Source organism: Hemitrygon akajei, chromosome 5, assembly GCF_048418815.1.
Source record: "Hemitrygon akajei chromosome 5, sHemAka1.3, whole genome shotgun sequence".
Classification (NCBI taxonomy): Eukaryota; Metazoa; Chordata; class Chondrichthyes; order Myliobatiformes; family Dasyatidae; genus Hemitrygon; species Hemitrygon akajei.
In genome coordinates this window covers 73,902,488-73,923,493 of record NC_133128.1, presented here as the reverse complement: position 1 = coordinate 73,923,493, position 21,006 = coordinate 73,902,488, and the positions used below count along the sequence as shown (strand labels likewise).

At 41.2% G+C, this 21,006-nt stretch overlaps 1 protein-coding gene across 8 annotated transcripts in view; it reads right to left on the bottom strand.

Moving 5' to 3' along the window:
- frmpd4 (FERM and PDZ domain containing 4) overlaps positions 1 to 21,006 on the bottom strand; it is a 785,950-nt gene that overhangs the window by 71,030 nt on the left and 693,914 nt on the right. For all 8 annotated transcript variants that reach the window (XM_073045767.1, XM_073045775.1, XM_073045768.1 and 5 more), the window contains 2 exons: positions 16,097 to 16,201; positions 11,322 to 11,429 (listed from right to left, as the gene is read on the bottom strand). In XM_073045767.1, the coding sequence (XP_072901868.1) occupies positions 11,322 to 11,429; positions 16,097 to 16,201 (213 nt within the window). The remainder of the gene's footprint in view (positions 1 to 11,321; positions 11,430 to 16,096; positions 16,202 to 21,006) is intronic.

The following is a 21,006-nucleotide window of genomic DNA, read 5'->3' as shown; positions in this document are numbered from 1 at the left end:
GAAACAGAGAATGCAGCAATCCCGCATTTCCCTCTGATGCAGTAATTTTGCTCTTAGGTCCTCTGTCTTATTCTTCAGGGACTGTACATTTACTAACAAGATACTGGGTAGAGGAAGTATCACACCTCTCCGTTTTAGTTTGGCTTGGTGTCTTCCCCCTTTCCTCTCTTCCCACCATGATCTGCATTCCTGGGAGTTGAGTCTGCTGAGTCCTTCAGGATATCACAAAATCACTGGGTTGTTAAGATGATTTAAAAGTACATTATTTAAAGGAAAATTGAAGGTTCCAGCTTGCAGTGATAGTACTTCAGAAGAAATATCTCTATTAGTTTTGTCAGCAGCCCACAAAATGTTACCATATATCGCCAGTGCCATGTTGATCCTGCTTACCACTCTTGCCAAAGGAAGACAGGAACATCTGAATACAAAAAGACATGCAGCAATTGCTTAGTTCTGTTGTTGTTCTTGAGGAAAATTGGCTAGAAATTCATCCTGAAAGGAAGTATTAAACCTGCTGTGTAGCGATACCAGAGATTTAAATGAAACGGACCTCAGAGGAAGAGTCCAACACACTTGACTATGTAGTTACATAATACCACAGACATGGAATGCATGTCATGGCAAATATGTTTCAAAATGCTGGCTACAGTCAGATGTATTCTATGTTTTAACAACCATTTTCTCTCTGGTATTTTCCTACCATTTTGTAAATTGGTAGTGCCCGTTTATCTTTACAATAAATAACATTTCTGAAAGTTGCCATGGTGATTGCTAAGTCGAGTACAGCAAAACCTCACTTTCTGAATTACACAATGCAGTAAGCTGTCCTCTTCTGTATTCATGTCTAATGTCTTACTCACTTACACCAAGTACTAGCAGCAGACACCTACATCAGGCAAGTAGCTTGAGTCATTAACTGTCGCCTCAGAAAGCAATTACAACGGCACAAGCTTCAACAGCTCAGGTTAGCTTTCTATTTCTAGTAATTCTGTAAGCTATTTCTGCCTCATGTTTTTCTTATTTTCCTTCAAAGATTCCCAAGTGCCTGCACCTCACTTTATTTTCAGATTTCAGTAGCATTTATAGGATTGGCTTTGATGGCCAGAAGTGTTGTAGAGTTCTCTGATCAGTTGACAGCTGAGGGAAGTGCATAGAGAAAGGAATGCAAAACCAGAGCAAGGTATAGGTGACCACATAGCTCGATAGTGACAGCCTATGCCAATGAATTCATTGACTATTAGAAAGGTCCAGCTTGAGTAGAATGTCTAAAGGTTCTGCAGGAGTACTTTATTAAACAATGGGCACGTGCATGGCTCTTGCCCCAAGATTCCTGACCCAGCCTGCATATGCCTTCATGCTCATAGCAATACTTCAGCCAGTGGTATCATTGCTGCAGAACCAGGAACTGAGAATCTCTGTAGCTAAATGCTGGACATTTGTAGCAAACTCTATAGATTTAGAAGATGCTTCAAAGTTCAGCGTTTGAACTTTGAACTGGGCTTTGCAAAAATAGTGACATCATTAGGTAAAGGGGATATGCAAATGTGAATCACAGCCAAGAGAGTTCAGTTTCATAATCTGTGAGATTTTACACAAAAATAATCACTTCTCTGGGCTGTTCAGTTCACTCCTAATTCTCTAGGGGAAGGACATCGCTTCCCATGGCTTTGACAGAGCTTGGATGTCCTTTCTAATATAACTCCTTTGGATCGGTAACTAATTTTAATGAATGAGTTTTCTCTTTAAACCCTTTCTACGAGACAGGTACCATATAAAACTTGCACCTGGATTCTGCACGTTGAAGGATTTCATACTGCGGGACATTTTCAGCAGCAAGCAGGACCCAGGGAGATTTATCCTGGATGATAAGACAAGCTTTCTAGTTCCCTGGCTCCACATTCCAATGATCTCTTCAATGATGACTGTCAACATGAGAGCCACATTGGTACCCAGGCTTCAGTGTAAAATGCAAAAGGTTGCTGAGGATACAGTTTCACTGTCTGCATCAGCTCTGGGGTGCCTTGCACCATGAGCCAAGCAGACGTGCAGACTTCATCAAATGTGCACCTCATGCTGCACAACTTTGCCAATGTGAGAGTAGTCAGTGCCGGTGGGTGTGCAGTAAAGAGTCCTGGAGACTGAGGGCTGTGAAGCCAGAATGCAGACAGAAGAACGGGAGCTGGGATGGAAGATGACCAGCTCATTGATGTGCTTTTCAGCATCTGCAGCCTCATCTCTCAGCTGACTGAATGAATGCACAGTATATAATGGTCTCTCTGGTGGAGAAAACTATTTGAAGAAGCCAGTAGTAACATTTCACAAAAAAAGGGACTTTTTCCACATTTCGTCCTTAATACAAATATGTTGCATCAATAAATTACAGTTGGCTGTAAGATATCCACAAAGCACAAATTGTCTGTAAACTGCACTAAATGAGAGGAGTTCCTTTCTAGTTTTTGGAAACGGAAAGGGAAAAGAGATCAAAAGATAAATGTTACAGCAAGCCAAAGCTATCTTGTGGTCAGCTGAAAGCAATCCCAGGCTGGCTTTCACTCATTGGCCGTAATCCCACTCAAGGGATCAATTGTTCCGGGGTAAACTGTTTAAATAGGCATACTGGGGAGTGTGAGTTTGAGTTGAGTTTTGAGACTGGTGTAGTTTTACTGAATGAAGGGTTGTTTTCAAATTTCTGTTTGTTTTATTTTCTGGCTTTGGGTCTCATCGGTAGTTATCGGCGAGTAAGCACAACAATAAAGTTCAGCAAATGAGAAATGAAAAAGCACTCAGTGCCAGTTGGCCAAGTTACCAACATAATTCCTGACAGCATTCTGAAAACTTCAGTCACTTCAGATAATCAATGTTACATTAAATGACAAAATTAAGTCTTGTTTAATATTGATTGAGACTAATTATTCAAATATTTCCAGGTTAGCAGCAAAAAAAATTGATTGCCTTAAGGTCACTGGGCCTTAAATGGGTCCACTGCAGTTGATACAGTAAATGATTGGCACACAACTTACTGGAGTTTTAGTTAATTAAGGCTATAAATTTAGGACCTTTGGCTTGATACTAACATAGCGCCATGTATCAAAGTCAGTTGATGCAAAGCACAGAGAAAGAACTTGTATTTATGAAACAAATTACCACATGCTAAAGGAGTCAAACAGTTTACAATAAATTACTGTTCAAGAATAATAACCTTTTTATAGCCAAACATAAATGCTAATTTGCATGCAGCAAGTCCTAAAAACAATGATGAAATGGTTAATTAGTTCTTTAGCCTTATGTGATGCTGGTGAAGTGAGCATGACAGGAGTTTTGGAAGAACAGATATTCTGTAAGCACTTCCAAGAAAGGGAGGCATCTACAAACTGACTGTGGTACAGGACACATGTAAAGTAAACCTGTTGCAACCTGCTTTGACATTCAGCATGGTACATTGAATTCAATAATTCATTTGAAACAGTATTGTTGACAATGCTCTAGCCCTTCAACTGTGCACTAAGTGTTCAACCTTAAACCGTGGGCTTGGGTTCCTAGCAAGATTGAATGCACAATCCTGCCTAAGCGCAAGAATGCTTCTCACCGAGCCAGATCAATGATGTTATCTGTCTAACTAAGAACTTACAAAACAGGGGCAGGAGAGGGACATGTGGGACACACCCACATCTTCTCTGTCATCCAATCACATCATAGCTGATCTACAGCCTAATTCCACAGGCCAGCGATTTCCCCAAATCTTTGGACAACTAAAATTTATCAACCTAATGCTTCAAATTAACAACCAACCAAGCATTTACTGCGGTTTATGAAACAGAGTTCCAAACTTCTATCATCTTCTGTGAGTAAAAGCATAAACGAAGGTCACTCTTGAGGCCTGGCTCAAATATTCAATTTATTTCCATGACATTGGACCCCGACCTGTTTACACAAAGCCTAAATTAGTCCACTGATGATGCCATAGCCTCCACCCTCCCCAGCTGGACAATGGCGTCTCATATGTCAGAATGTCATTGACTTTGGTTCTGCTTTAAATACAATCATTCCCCAGAAGCGGAAGGGAAAACTGTCCATGTTGGGCCTCAACATCTCCCTCTGTAACTAGATCTTAGAATTCCTGATAAAGAGACCACAAACAGCCTATATTGGCAGCAACGTCTCTGGCTCCATCATCGGTGACCCCAGGGCTGTGTGTTCAGCCTACTGCTGTTCACAATGCTAGCATACAAATGTACTGTCATTCAAATCCAACTGTGTCGCCAGTGAACACATCATTAAGTTCACTGATGACACCAGAGTGGTTGGCCTCATCAGCAACAGCGAGGAAGCAAGCATACAGGGAGGAGGTGGAGCAACTTGTGGACTGGTGTAAACATTAACTACCTGAGTTTCAATGTGGACAAGAGTAAAGAAGAGATTGCGGACTTCAGGAAGGTGCAGGTTGATCGATCCCTGCTCCTTGGCTTCTCCATGGAGAGAATCAGGTGCACCAAGACTTTTAGTGTACACTTCACTGACGATCTCACCTGGTGCCTCGACAGCCCATCTTTAGTCAAGAGAGCACAGGAATACCTACACTTCCTGACGAGACTGAGGCAAGCAAGTCTCTTCCCTCCCCCTCTGCCCCCATTCTCACCACGTTCTACTGGCGTGCCATCGAGTAGCCTGATCAGCTGCATTACCAGGTGGTAAAGGAACTGCAAAACATCAGATCATAAGACACAGCAAAGGATAGTGAGAACAATTGAGTTCTCTTCTCCCCCCATTCAGGACATATATCAGAAGCACTGCATATGCAGTGCCTCTCGCCATGTCAGAGAACTCCTTCCATCCTTCCCATAATCTCTCCGAAGAAGGTACCACAGCAGAAGAACCAGAACTGTCAGGCTGGCTAACAGCTTCTTCCCCCAGGCTTCCAGCGCACACATGCACACCCCCAACATTATCCCCTCCACCACCACAGATTCATTCTCATCCTACTCTGGTCACCTTTCATCTTTTATTACTGCGGCATCACATATTTATACAACAGTTTTATTTTTTATTATAACAGTGCCAGTGTAAGGTAAAGTAATGGGAGAAATGTACATAATTCACAACCACCAAGTTTAAGTTGGGGTTTCGCTTTAAGAGGCTGGTCTGATGTGATGACGTTATTACATAAAGAATTTTCATTCACTTTGATGTTCAGGTTTTGGAGATCATCAAAACGTGTCATGGGTTTCATTAAACATAAAATGCCTCACTTTGTTTCATTTGCAAAAACCTAGACCAGTAACATTATGTCTTACATAAGCTTGTATCTCGCACTTCATGTCAACCTGTGAACCTTCAGACCAAGCAACTCAGGGACTTGCACTAATGTATATTTTGTGACTGTATGTACTGTGCTTTGCATCAAGATACCAGAAGAATAATGCTTCGTTCCACTGTATACATGTGTATGGTTGAATAACAATAAACTTAAACCTTAAGTTGACCTTATTCCTGCTTTTATTCAATTCTTCAGCCAATGAAAATGCTCACTTTCTACCCAACTGATTCTACTTAAAGCTCTGAAAGTTGTACCAAATCATCTTCGCTTACTCAATTCCACTGATGCAATTCCAGTTTGTACAGCCTTATCTGATAATAGCTTTTAGAGTCAAGGTAATTTCTAACTCTACTCTATATTTTTAATACTTTAATACCTGCCCAAGTATAAAAGTTAATTTAATGATCAACATTTATAAATCTTATTAGACCTTCCAGTCACACACTCCATTTATAAAACAATCATCCTTATTGTGTCGAGGTTCAAAGTAGATGACCTCACATTTGCCAACAGTGGAAAATCCACTTGCCACTGTCTTGCCTATCCATTCAATCTATTAATACCTCTATAATTGAATGCTGCTGTCTACACTGTTTACAGTGCTACCTATCTTTATCATGCCCAAGTCAATGAAGATCTATTATTTCACTTGCAGTTCTAGATACACAGAGGGAAGATGAATTCATGTTGCTGCTCTAGGTGGAGTGAACAAAGAAAAAGTCATGACTCATTTAGTTATAAGCTAAAGATACCTGGTGGTAAGTCATCTCAGCAGTCTCTCTGATTTACTCTTTGCAAAAAAGCTTATTAGTTTACCCTTAATTAAGTAAAATACCAACCAATTGGATGGTGGTGAGAAATGAGAGTGAGATTGGCAGTGTGCAATTAACCTGTACCAGTCTGTGCTGCCGTAGGTCATATGCAAAGCCTGTGCTATAACCCCATTAATGTGATTTCAGCAACCATGCAGGGATAAGTACCATATACTGTTCATAGCCTCAGAGGATTCCCACAGGGCCTGATTTCACGAGTGGCCTGGAACAATTCATGCCAGTGAGTTTACTGGAAGTAATGTATGATCAAAAAGAGATCCAGCTGGCCTGGCGTGCCAAATTCCACTTCTTGAGGCTTGGCTCTAATGTTTCAACCATTCAAATTTGCCCTCCATTTTAAAGGCAGTGTAAATACTCACTTCCTACACAATTGGTTCTACTTATTATCCTGAAAAACTGCAGTGAATCACAACTGAGCTTTCTAAGTTCCAGGGAATGCAAGGCTAGTTTGTACAACTCTGTATTATAATTTAACTCTTGGAGTCCTGGTAGCATTCCTTCAACTCTACTCTGCTCTTCTCTTGAGGGCTTAATAGGTCAGGTAGTGAGAGGGAGAAACGTAACATCATAAATGGCTGTGATGATCCAGTCCCCGACGAGCAGAAAACCGCTTTTAAATGCTTTGAAAGGGAGAAGAGTACTATACCTGTGGGAATCCCAGCAGCATCTGAAAATCATGTGATATAATTCGCAGAGGCTGACGTCAGAACATTCTTTAAGAGGGCAAACCCTTGCAAAGTGTTAGGACCTGATGGTATACCTGCAGGGCACTGGAAACCTGTGCCAACCAACTGGTTGTCATGTTCAAGGATAACTTGCTCACTGCAGTTACCCAATGTTGCAGTCAGAGGTTCCTACCTGCTTCAAAAAGCAATCAGTCAATCATACCAGTGCCCAAGAAGAGCAGGGTGAGCTGCCTCAATGACTATCACCCAGTGGCACTCACATCTACTGTGATGAAATGCTTTTAAAGGTTGGTCATGTCTAGAATTATCTCCTGCCTCAGCAAGGACCTGGCCTACCAACACACCAGATCTACAATGGATGCAGTCTCACTGTCTGTTCACTCAGCCTTGGAACACTTGGACAATATAATACCCATGTCAGGTTGCTGTTTACCAAATACAGCTCATTGTTAACATCATCATCCCCATAATCAACAAGCTTCAAAACCTGGGCTTCTGCACCTCTATCTGCAAATGGATCCTTGATTTCCTCATCAGGAAACCACAGTCAGTTTGGATCGGAGATAACATCTCCTTGCTGACAGTTTTCACAAGCGCTCTCTCTAAAGAGTACTCTCTCTACACTCACACCTGTGTGGCTAGGTACAGCTCAAACACCATCTATAAATTTGTCAGTGACAGAAATATTGTTAGAAGAATATCAGATGGTGACAAGGAGGCATACAGGAGCGAGATGAATCAGCGGATTGATTGGTGTCTCAACAACATGGTGCTCAATGTCAGTAAGACCAAAGAATTGATTGTGGACTTCAGGAAGAGGAATTTGGGAGAACACACACCAGTCCAAATTGGGGTTGGGGGGGGGGGGGGGAGTGGTCAGCAGAGGAAAGGTGGAAAGAGTGAGCAGCAGCTTCAAGTTCCTGGGTATCAACATCTTTGAAGATCTATCCTGGGCCAAACACATTGATACAGTCCTGAAGAAGGCATGCCAGTGGCTACATTTCAATACGCGTTTGATGAGATTTGGTATGTCACCAAAGACACTAGTAAATTTCTACAGATGTAGTGTGGAGAGCATACTGACTGATTGCATCGCCACTTGGTCTGGAGGCATCAACGCTTAAGCTCATAGAAAGCTGCAGAGCATTGCAAATGCAGCCAGCTCCATCCACGGGAATGAGCTTCCACACTATCATGGACATCTTCAAAGGAGATGCCTCAAGTATATGGTATCCATCATGAAGGACCCCCACCATCAATGTCATGCTCTTTTCTCATGACTTTCCTCAGAAGGCAGTGGAGGCCAATTCTCTGGATGCTTTCAAGAAGGAGCTAGATAGGTATCTTATGGATAGGGGAAATCAAGGGATATGGGGACAAGGCAGGAACCGGGTATTGATAGTAGATGATCAGTCATGATCTCAGAATGGCGGTGCAGGCTCGAAGGGCTGAATGGTCTACTTCTGCACCTATTGTCTATTGACTATCATTTAGGAGGAGGTCCAGGAACCTGAAGATGCACACTCAACATTTTAGGAATGGCTTCTTCCCTTCCACCATCAGATTTCTGAATGGTCTATGAACCCATGAACACTACCGTATTTTTGGTCTCTTTTTTTTGCACTATTTATTTATATTTTTGTATAGTCTTACTGTAATTTATAATAATATTGCATTGTACTGCAGCCACAAAACACCAAATTTCATACATATATCAGTGATAATAAACCTGATTCTGATTCTGAATTTTCCTCCCAGGCAGCATCTGGAGTTCTCCAGACACATGGGGAAGTGGTACTCGGATGCAAAGCAGGGAAGTGAGATTCAGGACTGTACAACCTCACATGCAAAGGTCAACATTTATATCACCCAAACAACTGCACCATGAGCCTCACTCTGTTATTCCTAACATTCTTCAATCTCCATCACAGAAGAAAATTGTGGTCAGTCAGAGACAAATATTTAGGAATAAGTACTTTTGATTGTTGTGTCATCATATGTTTAGTGTCAAACAAATCTTGTATGACCATTTTTGCAACTGTTGACGGATGAAGCACGGAGGAACATCTGGTGGAACTTTGGAAATGCCTGTTTCGCTGCCGCTGCTACCGTGCGATCGAAAAATCTCCGGGAGGAAGGCCCCGAATCCTCGGCTTTGCCTGTTGCTTGGCAGCCGGTGCCGGGGTCGAAGCGCTCGGCAGAGATGGTGCTCGGCCCTCGGTGTCGGAGGGCTGGTCGGAGGCTCGAAGTTTTCGGACAGACTCAGAGTTGGCTGTGGTCGGGTGCTTCCAGGGGGCTGTATCAGCAAGGTTGTGGCGCTGGAGGTTCATGGCAGGAAGAGTTTTTCTTCCTTCTACTGTCTGCGTGAGATGATGGGCTGTTGGGACTTTGAGACTTTTTACTGTGCCATGGTCTGCTCTTTATCAAATTATGGTATTGCTTTGCACTGTTGGAGCTATATGTTATAATTATGTAGTTTTTGTCAGTTAGTCTTTTATCAATTATGGTATTGTCTGCACTGTTGCAACTAAATGTTAACTATAACTATGTGGTTTTGTGTAGGTTTTTGGTTTGTTGGGTGGTAGTGCTGGTCTCATGACTTGGTGTGTCTGGGTAGTCTTGTTTTGTCTGGTGGGTTTGGAGCTCCTTTCCGGGGAACATGCTAAGATGGTAGTGTGATATTGATACGCAGCAGCCTCTCTGGACTCTGGATTGCGGATTGCCAAACGTTATGTGGTTTTTCTTGTGTGGTCTGTTTTGTCGTGTGCTTTTTTGTGATATCATTCCGGAGAATGTTGTCTCATTTTTTAACTACATTACATTTGTGGTTTCTAAATGACAATAAACTGAATCTGAATCTGAAGTTAAATTCATTCCACTTGAATTGAATTGACTTTATTTCTTGCATTCTTCAGATACACGAGGAGTAAAAATCTTTACGTTACGTCTCTATCTAAATGTGCAATGTGCAAGCATATTAATGTATAATAAATAGAACAGTCAATGTAATATAGAGTACACTCAAATCAGCCAATGGCCTGGTGGAAGAAGCTGTCCCGGAGCCTGTTGGTCCTGGCTTTTGTGCTGCGGTAGTTTCCTGGATGGTAGCAGCTGGAATAGATTGTGGTTGGGATGGCTTGGGTCCCCAATGATCCTATGGGCCTTTTTTACATTCCTGTCCTTGTAAATGTCCTGAATCATGGGAAGTTTACAACTACAGATGCGCTGGGCTGTCCACACCACTCTCTGCAGAGTCCTGCGATTGAGGGAAGTACAGTTCCCATACCAGGCAGTGATGCAGCCAGTCAGGATGCTCTCAATTGTGCTCCTGTAGAAAGTTCTTCGGATCTGGGGGCCAATGCTAAACTTCCTTAACTGTCTGAGGCTGGAGTTTACATTCAAAATAACTGATAAAGTAGAATAATAAGATCTGTTGTTCAAAGATTTCCACTGGAAGCGTTTGGATAAGTAAAGCATCCTTCACCTGCGGCTCCATCAGGACACTCACACTTCCAAGTCAGAAGACTTTGGGTTCAACCCTCATTTCAGAAACTCGATCATGAAACACCTAAAGGTCAGTGCAGTGCCGAGAGAACAATACGCTGTTGGGTGCCTTGGGATTCTGAATACTAATGATCAGATTTATTTCACATGTACATCGAAACATCAAAACATAGAGTGAAATGTATCAGCGCAGTCCAAGGATTGTGCTGGGGGGCAGCCTGCAAGTGTCACCATGCTTCTAGCGCCAACATAGCACGCCCACAACTCCTGGAATGTTGTTAGAAACTGGAGCACCCAGAGAAAATACACATCATCACAAGGAAAACATACAAATTCCTTACCAACAGTGATCAGAATTGAACCCCAACTGGTGACTGCTGGCACTGTAAAGCGTTTGTATGAACCATTATGCTACCATGCCACCCTTAAGATATGAACATGGAGACCTGTTAAACTCAGTCCCTCTATAATGTCTCAAGTGTGTTTTTAAAAAAACCATGGCACCCCTCACACCACTTGACTTGCCAGTGACACATTGCTATTTCTGTGATCTTGTTGTTTGCAAAGTGGCTGCCATGCTTACAACCTAGAACTGATTGAAGCTATGGAGTAATACTTACTCCTTATGTAGCTGATATCCCTTTAAGAATGCAGACATTAGAAAAAAGCTCACTCTTGAACTCTTATGGTCAGAAGTAACTGAATTAACTTTGTTGGCCTCAGACTCAGCACAAAGGTATACGCCACTTGAGGGATATTCAAATGTTTATGTAGATAAAGTTCATTTAAGAACTGCAGTGTAGAACAGCACAAGGAAATAATTTTGTAAAAAATGTATTAAAATGTATTAAAACACAGGACATACTGTATGAAAAAAACAATCATTAACCATAAATATACAGAATCAGTCAACTCCCATAGTTGCATCACTCCTGGACTGCAAAAACCTGACTGAACACGTTGTTTAGTTGGTCAAATACCCACCTTCATTGTTGTGCTATTGTCAAATCGAAATGATTTAGTTTGCCCATTCTCAAGATAAACTTTCAGAACATTCGGCATGAATAGGAGGGAATTATCTTTGACAGTCTCCTGTGAATAAAAAAGGCAGACATATTACAGTGTAACCTTTTCAAAGCTGCAGTGGCATTTCTGCAGCATACATGATTATATTCCCTCCTCATTAAATTCAGAGACCACATTGAGCTGTCAAACACTTCTAACACTAGACTACTTCGAGCTTGGAATATTCTTTCATCATAAATTTACATAAAATAATTTATGCAAGATATATTCAAGGGTTATCTTCAAGAAATCCTGTTATTTGTAAAACAGAAAATCTGATCTCTTTATTCAAAGTAAAATAAGAACATTGGGTACTGCCTGGTTTCCTTCCCACTTTAATATTTTCTCCATCTTTCTCTCCATTATGGCTTGGTTTTTCATCCTTTCAGGCTTATTTTCCCACTTGTGTCTTTCCTCTCTCAGTGGATTGCCATTTCCGCGATCTAACTCTTACTGCGACCGATACTTTCCCTTCTCACCTCATTTGTTTTCAGCTGTGTCTTTATGCAGCCTTTACAAATGTTCCATTCATGACAAGTGATGTTTTACCAATTTAATAGATTAGGCATGGGGTAATGTGAGAAGGAAAATGTCCCTGGCTGCTACTGAACCAACGAGATTATGGCATGGCATTCGAAGGTTAATTCAGAGAGCAGACAAGGTCCATAATCCTATATTGAAGTGTGAGCTTCCTGTTCAAGAGGACAATGATTGTAGCACACTTTAGATTAGAAAGGGAGGTTTAAAAAAAGCCCTTCCTAAAACCTGAAATTGGGCTGGGAGGAAGCAAGAGGACTCTACAGTCGGGGGACAGACAGGCGATTCTGTGAACGTGTAAAGGAAACACGGATGTTAGTTTGCCTCCCAGGTCCCAGGGTCCGTGATATATCTGAACGCATCCACAAGATTCTGAAAAGGGAGAGTGAGCAGCCAGAAGTTGTGTACATATTATTACCAATGACAACAGTAGAAAAAGGGAGGAGATCCTGAAAACAAATTACAGTGAGTTAGGAAAGAAGCTGGGAAGCAGGACCTCACGGGTAGTAATCTTGGAATTGCAAGTAGATGATGTAATATGTAATATGATGTAATAAAGAAGAACAAGACACTGATTGGATATAACTACAGACAGACCAAAGAGTTAAGTTGCTCCACAGAGGCAAAATTTAAAAGAGTGAAAAATGCAGGACTGAAGATGCTGTATTTAAATGTACGTAGCATTCGGAATAAGGTGTAAGAACTCATGGTGCAATTAGAGATTGATCGGTTTGACGTAATGGGCATCACCGAGTCGTGGCTGAAAGAACGCCATAGATGGGAGCTTAACATCAAAGGATATACTTTGTATCAGAAGGACGGGCAAGAAGGTATAGATGGTGGTGTGGCTCTTTTGGTAAGAGATGAAATTACATCTTTAGAAGACGTGACATAGAGTCAGAGAATGTCAATTCTTTGTAAGTAGAGTTAAAAAACTACAAGGATAAAAACACCATTACGGGAATCATATATAGGCCTCCAAATAGTAGCTAAAATGTGGGATTGAGATTGCAAAGGGAGCTGGAAAAGGCATGTAATAAGGATAATATCACAATTGTAATGGGGGACTTCAATATGCAAAATTGGGAAAATCAGGTTGGTGTCAGATCATAAGAGCGGGAACTTGTTGAATGCTTATGAGATGGCATTTTAGAGCAGCTTGTGCTTGAGCCTACTCAGGGAACAGGCTATCTTAGATTGGGTGTTGTGTAATAACCCAGATCTTATTAGGGAGCTTAATGTAAATGATGCCTTAGGAGGCAGTGATCATAATATGATTGAATTCATACTGCAATTTGAGAGGGAGAAGCATAAGCCAGATGTATCAGTATTGCAATGGAACAAAGGGAATTACAGAGGCATGAGAGAGGAACTTGCCCAGGTGGATTGGAGGAGGATACTGGTGGGGATGACGACAGAGCAGAGATGGCTGAAGTTTCTGGAATAGTTCACAAAGCACAGAGAAGTTCTCAAATGGCAGGGCTAGGTAACTGTGGCTGACAAGGGAAATTAAGGACTGCATAATAGCCAAGGAAAAGGCATATAAGGTAGCAAAAGCGAGTAGAAAGTTGGATGATTGGGAAGCTTTTAAAATCCAACAAAAAGCAACTAAAAAGGCCATAAGCATGGTAAAGATGAAATTTGAGGGCAGACTAGCTGATAATATAATAAAGGATACTAAAAGGTCTTTCAGTTATATAAAGAGTAAAAGGAAGGAAAGAGTTGATAGTGGACTACTGGAAAAAGATGCTGATGAGGTTGTAATGGTGCAAAGAAATAGCAGATAAACTTAATATGTATTTTTCTTGAGCAATCATGAGGAAATCTGCAGATGCTGGAAATTCAAACAACACACACAAAATGCTGGTGGAACACAGCAGGCCAGGCAGCATCTATAAGGAGAAGCACTGTCGACGTTTTGGGCCGAGACCCTTCGTCAGGACTAAACCTGAAGGTTGCTGAAGAGATAATGGATGCATTGGGCATGATCTTTCAAGAATCACTTGATTCTGGCATGGTTCTGGAGGACTGGAAAATTGCAAATGTCACTCCACTCATTAAAAAGGGAAGAGGGCAAAAGAGAGAAAATCATAGGGCAGTTAGTGGTTGGGAAGGTGTTGGAGTCCATTTTTAAGGATGAGGTTTTGGGGTCCTGGGAGACTAATGATAAAATAAGTCAAAGTCAGCATGGCTTCTGTAAAAGGAAATCTTGCCTGACAAATCTGTTAGAATTCTTCGAGGAAGTAACAAGCTGTGTAGACAAAGGAGAGGCAGTGGATGTTATTTACTTGGATTTTCAGAAGGCATTTGACAAAATGCGTCACATGAGGCTGCTTAACAAGATAAGTTCCTATGGTGTTACAGGATATATGCTGACATGGATAGAAAGATGGCTGACAGGCAGGAGGCAGTAAGTGGGAATAAAAGGGGCCTTTTCTGGTTGGCTGCCAGTGACTAGTGGTGTTCCTTAGGGCTCAGTATTGGGACCACTACTGTTTGTCAATGATTTAAATCATGGAATTGGTGGCTTTATAGCAAAGTTTGCAGATGATATGAAGATAAATGGAGAAGTAGGTAGTGCTGAAGAAGCAATGCGATTGCAGCAGGACTTAGACAAATTGGAAGAATGAGCAAAAAATGGGTGTATGGAATACTGTGTTGGGAAATGCATGATAATGCATTGTGTTAAAAGGAACAATAGTGCATACTATTATCTAAATGGGGAGAAGGCTCAAACATCAGAGGTGCAAAGGGACTTAGGATTCCTCGTCCCAGACTCCCAGAAGGTTAATTCACAGGTTGAGTCTGTGGTAAAGTAGGCAAATGCAATGTTGGCATTTATTTCAAGAAGAATAGAATATAAAACAAGGAGATAATCCTGAAGCTTTATAAGTTTCTAGTCAGGCCACACTTGTAGTATTGTAAATGGTTTAGTGCCCCTTATCTCAGAAAGCATGTATTGTCATTGGAAAGAGTGCAGAGGAGGTTTACGAGGATGAATCCAGGACTGAAGGGGTTAAAATATGAGGAGTGTTTGGCAGCTTTGGACCTGTACTCACTTGAATTTAGAAGAATGTATGGGGATCTCATTGAAACCTACTGAATGTTGAAAGGAATAGATAAGGTGGATGTGGAGAAAATGTTTCTACTGGTGGGGTATCCAGAACGAGAGGGCACAGCCTCAGAATTGAGCAGCGACCTTTTAGAACAGAAGAAAGGAGGAATTATTTTAGCTGAAGAGTGGTGAGTCTGTGGAATGCTCTGCCATAAACTGCAGTGGAGTTCATAGATTACTAATTGGTTGGGGTATCAAAGGATATAATGAGAGGGCAGGTGGGTGGGGTTGAATGGCATCTGGGATCTGCCATGATCAAGTGGAGGAGTAGACTTGATGGGTTGAATGGCCTAATTATGCTCCTATGTCTTATGGTCTAAGGCCCTGATATAGAAAGGCACTCGTTTAGAAATCTTACATGGTGGATTTCTTTTAAATCTGCTACTGGATTTTTTTTATTGTATCCTTTATGCATGGTACTCTGGGTCTGATAGAGAATCAAGGTTAGCACTGAATGCCTCCTTCACTCCCCTCCTGTTCCTCCTCATTATCATTTAAGCTGTTGGCTTACTTATGCACAATACCGGTTCTAAGTCAAAGTATTTACTAGAACGCACTAACAACTGCACACTGCACAATCTGCAGATCTGTGTCACCACTGTGAAATCATGTGGAAAGAATCTATTGACTGGTGTTGAAGGACATACTTTGCTGATCTTTTCTTTAATATGCTGTAACAACATCTCAGATTCCAGGCAACTAAAATCACACTCCTATATTACTGGGCTGCACATTTTATAGGGATTGTAAACTTTTCGAATGAGGTCAAGGTGAAGCAAGCCTGTGTGGAACATGAATATCTGCATGTAACAGTTGCGTTAAATGATTCGCCAAGTTAGTGTTATGTTTCCCTATGCAACAAAAAGCTCTGTATTTTGAAAGAAGTAACCAATCCTTTCTAAACCTGTTGCCTCAGTGACAGCCTGTGCTGGAATGAGATTCAAATTGACCACACAGCATTCTGTGCCATAAAGCTGGTCACCTAGAGGCTGATGTCAATGCTCTGCTGTCCATGCAAGGTAGCGCACCTGTCAACACTTACCGGGACCTGACCATTGATGATGACTTCCTCAGAGAAGCGTACTTTCACAGGATTAGATCTCAACCTTGCCTTCTTGGCAGCACTCATGAAAGCTGACTTGGGAGACTGAAACATGGAATGAGATTCAGGCATTACTAATGGTACCATTAGCTGGCTCAAGTAGTCAAAGTGATATTGACAAACCCTCTAAAGGGCTACCAAAGATTTTTAACTTGACAATGAATTTTAACATGAAATGTAGCAAGTTGTTCTTAACTGTTTTTATAGAGGAACTACTAAGTACACAATGCTTTCTATATCCTGCATTATTAGAGAGAGCATCATAAATTTTAACTTTCTTTGTGGTTCAGACCTTTTAATTGGCTAATAGGTTGGTCAAGTGATTTGAAGCAAGGCCTCGGCACTGAGGCAGACAGAAGCAATTTCTACAATGCAGCCAAATGATCAAGACCAGGAGATCAATGAGCTGTGAATAAAATTCCTTTTATCAGTTCCCAATCATACAAATGTTATGGGACAGAGAAGTGTATTTAACTGAACAAATTTCATGCTAACAATCTCATAGTCACTGTGCAATTTACTGGCTAAATCCACAGACTTGTTCTATGGTGACAATTATGAGTATGCTCTGGGAGGTTATTCTAAAATCTGCTATAGAAATGAAATAACCTACACATTTCTTATATTTGAACATGGTGTTTAATTTATGTTTTCAAAACTTATACCTATCCCTTAACAATCCCTACCAATACTTAACAATTAGCCCATGACTTGCTATATTCTTCTTTTGGCATTCTTCTAATTTTTAGCTTTTCTCAAAAAGATGTTTCACAATGTTTTCATGCTCATGAGCTCATCATCTTCACAATATTTACCAATGGCAATTTCATTCATGTGACATTATTTTAGATACACAATCAGCATCAAGCAGATGTAACTGCAATCTGACACGATTTGTGCTTGACAATTTCATCCAAAATAACAAAAGTATCGGAATAATCAGTTCCAAATTAATGCAAGAGACATACTGTATATCAGTAATCAAGAACTTTGAATAAATAATGAATGCATTATTTCCACAATGAAATTTTATCATAAGAACAACATAACGGAATCCGCTTCAAAATGTTTGAAAGTGAATGTGATTATAAAGTAAGAATGATTTAGCATATCCTCAAAAAGCTCCTGATCCAATGTCTTCATTAAGAATGACTTTCAACACAATTGTCTGTCTTTTCCCCATTTCAATAAAGTTTGTTGATTAAAATAATCTGGGCTGTGAGCAGGGTGCAGAGGAGATATAGGAGAGCGGCAGATGGAAGGCGACATTGTTGGTGTGGCATTAAAGAAACAACAGTGGAGTCTTGTTGTAATGCTGGGAGATTAAAAGGTGCCGATGTTTAAAAGGACCTGTGTGTTCTCATTCACAAGTCACTGAAAGATGATCTGGAATCGAGAGGGTAAGTGTTACGTTGGTCTTCCTGACAAATGGGTACAAGAGTAAAGAGTACTGAAATTATATAGTATCCAGGTGAGACCAGGAGCTCTGTGTACCGGTTTGGTCTCCTTACCAGAAGAACCACATACTTATAGCAGAGGGAGGGCAATGGAACCTCACCAAGGTGCATTTGTGATCATGGAACACAGAACAGTACAGCACAGGAACTGGTTTATCAGTCCACAAAGTCTGTGTTGACCATGATACCAATTTAAACTAATCCCATCTGCCTCCACGTGGTCTCAGTCCCTCCATTTTCTGCCTGGTCTAAATGCCTCGTAAATATTGTTATTGTATCCACTTTCACCACTTCCCCGGGCAGTGCAGCTAAAGGCCCCTACCATTCTTTGTGTAAAAGAGGTGCCTCAGAGATTGCCTTTAAATTCCACTCCTTTCTCCTTAAAGCAATGCCCTCTAGTATTTGATATTTCTACCCTGGGGAGGGGGGAACCAACTATCTTCTCTATCTCATAATTTTAAATACTTGTATCAGGTCACCCCTCAGCCTCTGACATTCCAGGAAAAACAATCCAAGTTTATCCAGCCACTCCTTAATACTTTCTATACTTTCTAATCCAGGCTCTGTCCTGATGACCCTTTTCTACAGGCTCCCCAAAGTTTCCACGTCTTTCCTCTAATGTGGCAACCAGAACTGCACATAATACTCCAAATGTCCCTCATCAAAGTCTTATATAGCTGCAACATAACCTCCCGCTGTTTATACTCATTACCCTAACTGATGAATGCAAGTATGAGGCATGTCTTCACTACCACCCTATCTACTTGTGTTGCCTCTACCCTTCGGGCAACTGGTTTGTTTTTCTATGTGATTAGGCACATTCAGCTTTTATTTTGAAATGAGCAGTTTCAGATCTGTATTAGGTCACTTCCTGCGCAGTCAGGAAGTCGTAAGTAGGAAAGCATACTGGCTGGCATATTGGTCTGTAACACTTAGGAGGCAGTGATCATAATATGATTGAATTCATACTGCATTTTGAGAGGGATAAGCAGAACTCACACATATCAGTATCACAATGGAATAAAGGGAATTACAGAGGCATGAGAGAGGAGCTTGCCCAGGTGGATTGGAGGGAATACTGGTGGGGATGGTGGCAGAGTAGAGGTGGTTGAAGTTTCTGAGAATAGTTCACAAAGCGCAAGATAGATATGACCCAGAGGAAGAAGTTCTCAAATGGCAGGGGTAGGCAACCATGGCTGAAAAGGGAAGTTAAGGACTGCATAAAAGTCAATGAAAGGGCACATAAGGCAGCAAAAGTGAGTGGGTCATTGGATAATTGGGAAGCTTTTAAAATCCAACACAAGGCAACTAGAAAAGCTATAAGAAGGGAAAAGATGAAATACGAGGGCCAACTAGACGATAATATAAAGCAGGATACCAGAATTTTTTTTAGTTATATAAAGAGTAAAAGGGAGGTGAGAGTTGATATTGGACTACTGGAAAAGGATGCTGGTGAGGTAATAATGGGGGAGAAGGAAATGTCAGATGAACTTAATGGGTACTTTGCATCAGTCTTCACTGTGGAGGATATTACTAATGTGGCCGAGGTCTGTGAGTGTCAGGGAGCAAGAGTGAGTCCCATTGCTATTACAAAGGAAAAAGAGTTAGGCAAACTGAAAGTCCTTAAGGTGGATAATTCACCTGGGCCAGATGGACTACATCCCCAGATTCCTGAGAGAGGTTGCTGAAGAGATAAATGATGCATTGGGCATGATCTTTCAAGAAACACTTGATTCTGGTAGTGTCCCAGAGGACTGGAAGATAGCAAATGTCACTCCACTCTTTAAGAAGGGAGGAAGACAAAAGAGAGGAAATTATAGGCCAGTTAGCCTAACCTCAGTGGTTGGGAAAGTGTTGGAGTCCATTATTAAGAATAAGGTTTCAAGGTACTTGGACATCAATGATAAGATAAGTCAAAGTCAGAAGGGAAATCTTGCCTGACAAATCTGTTAGAATTCTTCAAGGAAGTAACAAGCAGGGTGGACAAAGGAGAGGTAGTGGATGTCATTTACTTGGATTTCCAGAAGGCATTTGATAAGGTGCCACACACAACGTTGCTTAACAAGATAAAATCCTATGGTGTTACAGGAAAGATACTGGCATGGATAGTGGATTGGCTGGCAGGCAGGAGGCAGTGAGTGTGATTAAAAGGGGCCATTTCTGGTTGGTTGCCAGTGACTAGTGGTGTTCCTCAGGGGTCAGTATTGGGACCGCTACTTTTCACATTCTTTGTCAATAATATAGATAATGGAACTGATGGCTTTGTGGCAAAGTTTGCAGATGATACAAAGATAGGTGGAGGGGTAGGTAGTGCTGAGGAAGCAATGCATTTGCAGCAGGACTTAGACAAATTGGAAGAATGGGCAAAAAAGTGGCAGATGGAATACAGTGCTGGGAAATACTTGATAATGCATTTTGGTAAAAGGAACAATAGTGCAGACTGTTATCTAAATGGGGAGAAGGTTCCGCCACCTCTGTATCACCTCTGTCCTTGTCCAAGACTCCCAGAAGGTTAATTTACAGTTTGCGTCTGTAGTAAAGAATCCAAATTCAATTGTAGCATTTATTTAAAAGGGAATAGAATATAAAAGCAAGGAGATATTACTGAGCCTTTATAAGATACTAGTCAGGCAACACTTGGAATATTGTCACCAGTTTTGGGCCCCAAATCTCAGTAAAGATGTGCTGTCATTGGAGAGAGTCCAGAGGAGGTTCATGGGAATGATTCTGGGAATGAAGGGGTTAACATACGTGAAATGTTTGGCAGCTTTGGGCCTGTACGCATTGGAATATAGAAGAATACGTAGGGATCTCATTGAAACCTACCGAATGTTGAAAGGACTAGATAGGATGAATGTGGAAAGGATGTTTCCTATGGTGGGGATATCCAGAACTAGAGCCAGAGCCTCAAAATTGAGGGACAACACTTTAGAATAGAGATAAGGAGGAATGTTTTTTAGCCAGAAAGTAGTAAATCTGTGGAATTGTCTGCCACAGACTGCGGTGGAGGCTAGGTCTGTGGGTATATTTAAAGTGGAATTTGATCATTTCCTGATCGGTCTTGGCATCAAAGGATATGGTGGGAAGGCAGGTGTATGGGGCTGAGTTGGATCCAGAATCAGCCATGATGGTGCGGCAGAGCAGACTCGATGGGCTGAATGGCCTAATTCTTCTCTTTTGTCTTATGGTCTTATGGTCAGCAGTTTATATTAGGAGTTCAATAAGTTTCTAGCTAAAGCCATCTTGTTGTTTCCCCAAAAGCTGATGTTACGTTGCTTAGAGGTTAATCTAAAGGTATCAATAAGATTTTGCTGGAATAGAATGTTAGCTTGCAATTATTGCACATTAACCTAGATGCTAATGGTTTACACATAAGATTTACCTGTAATATTT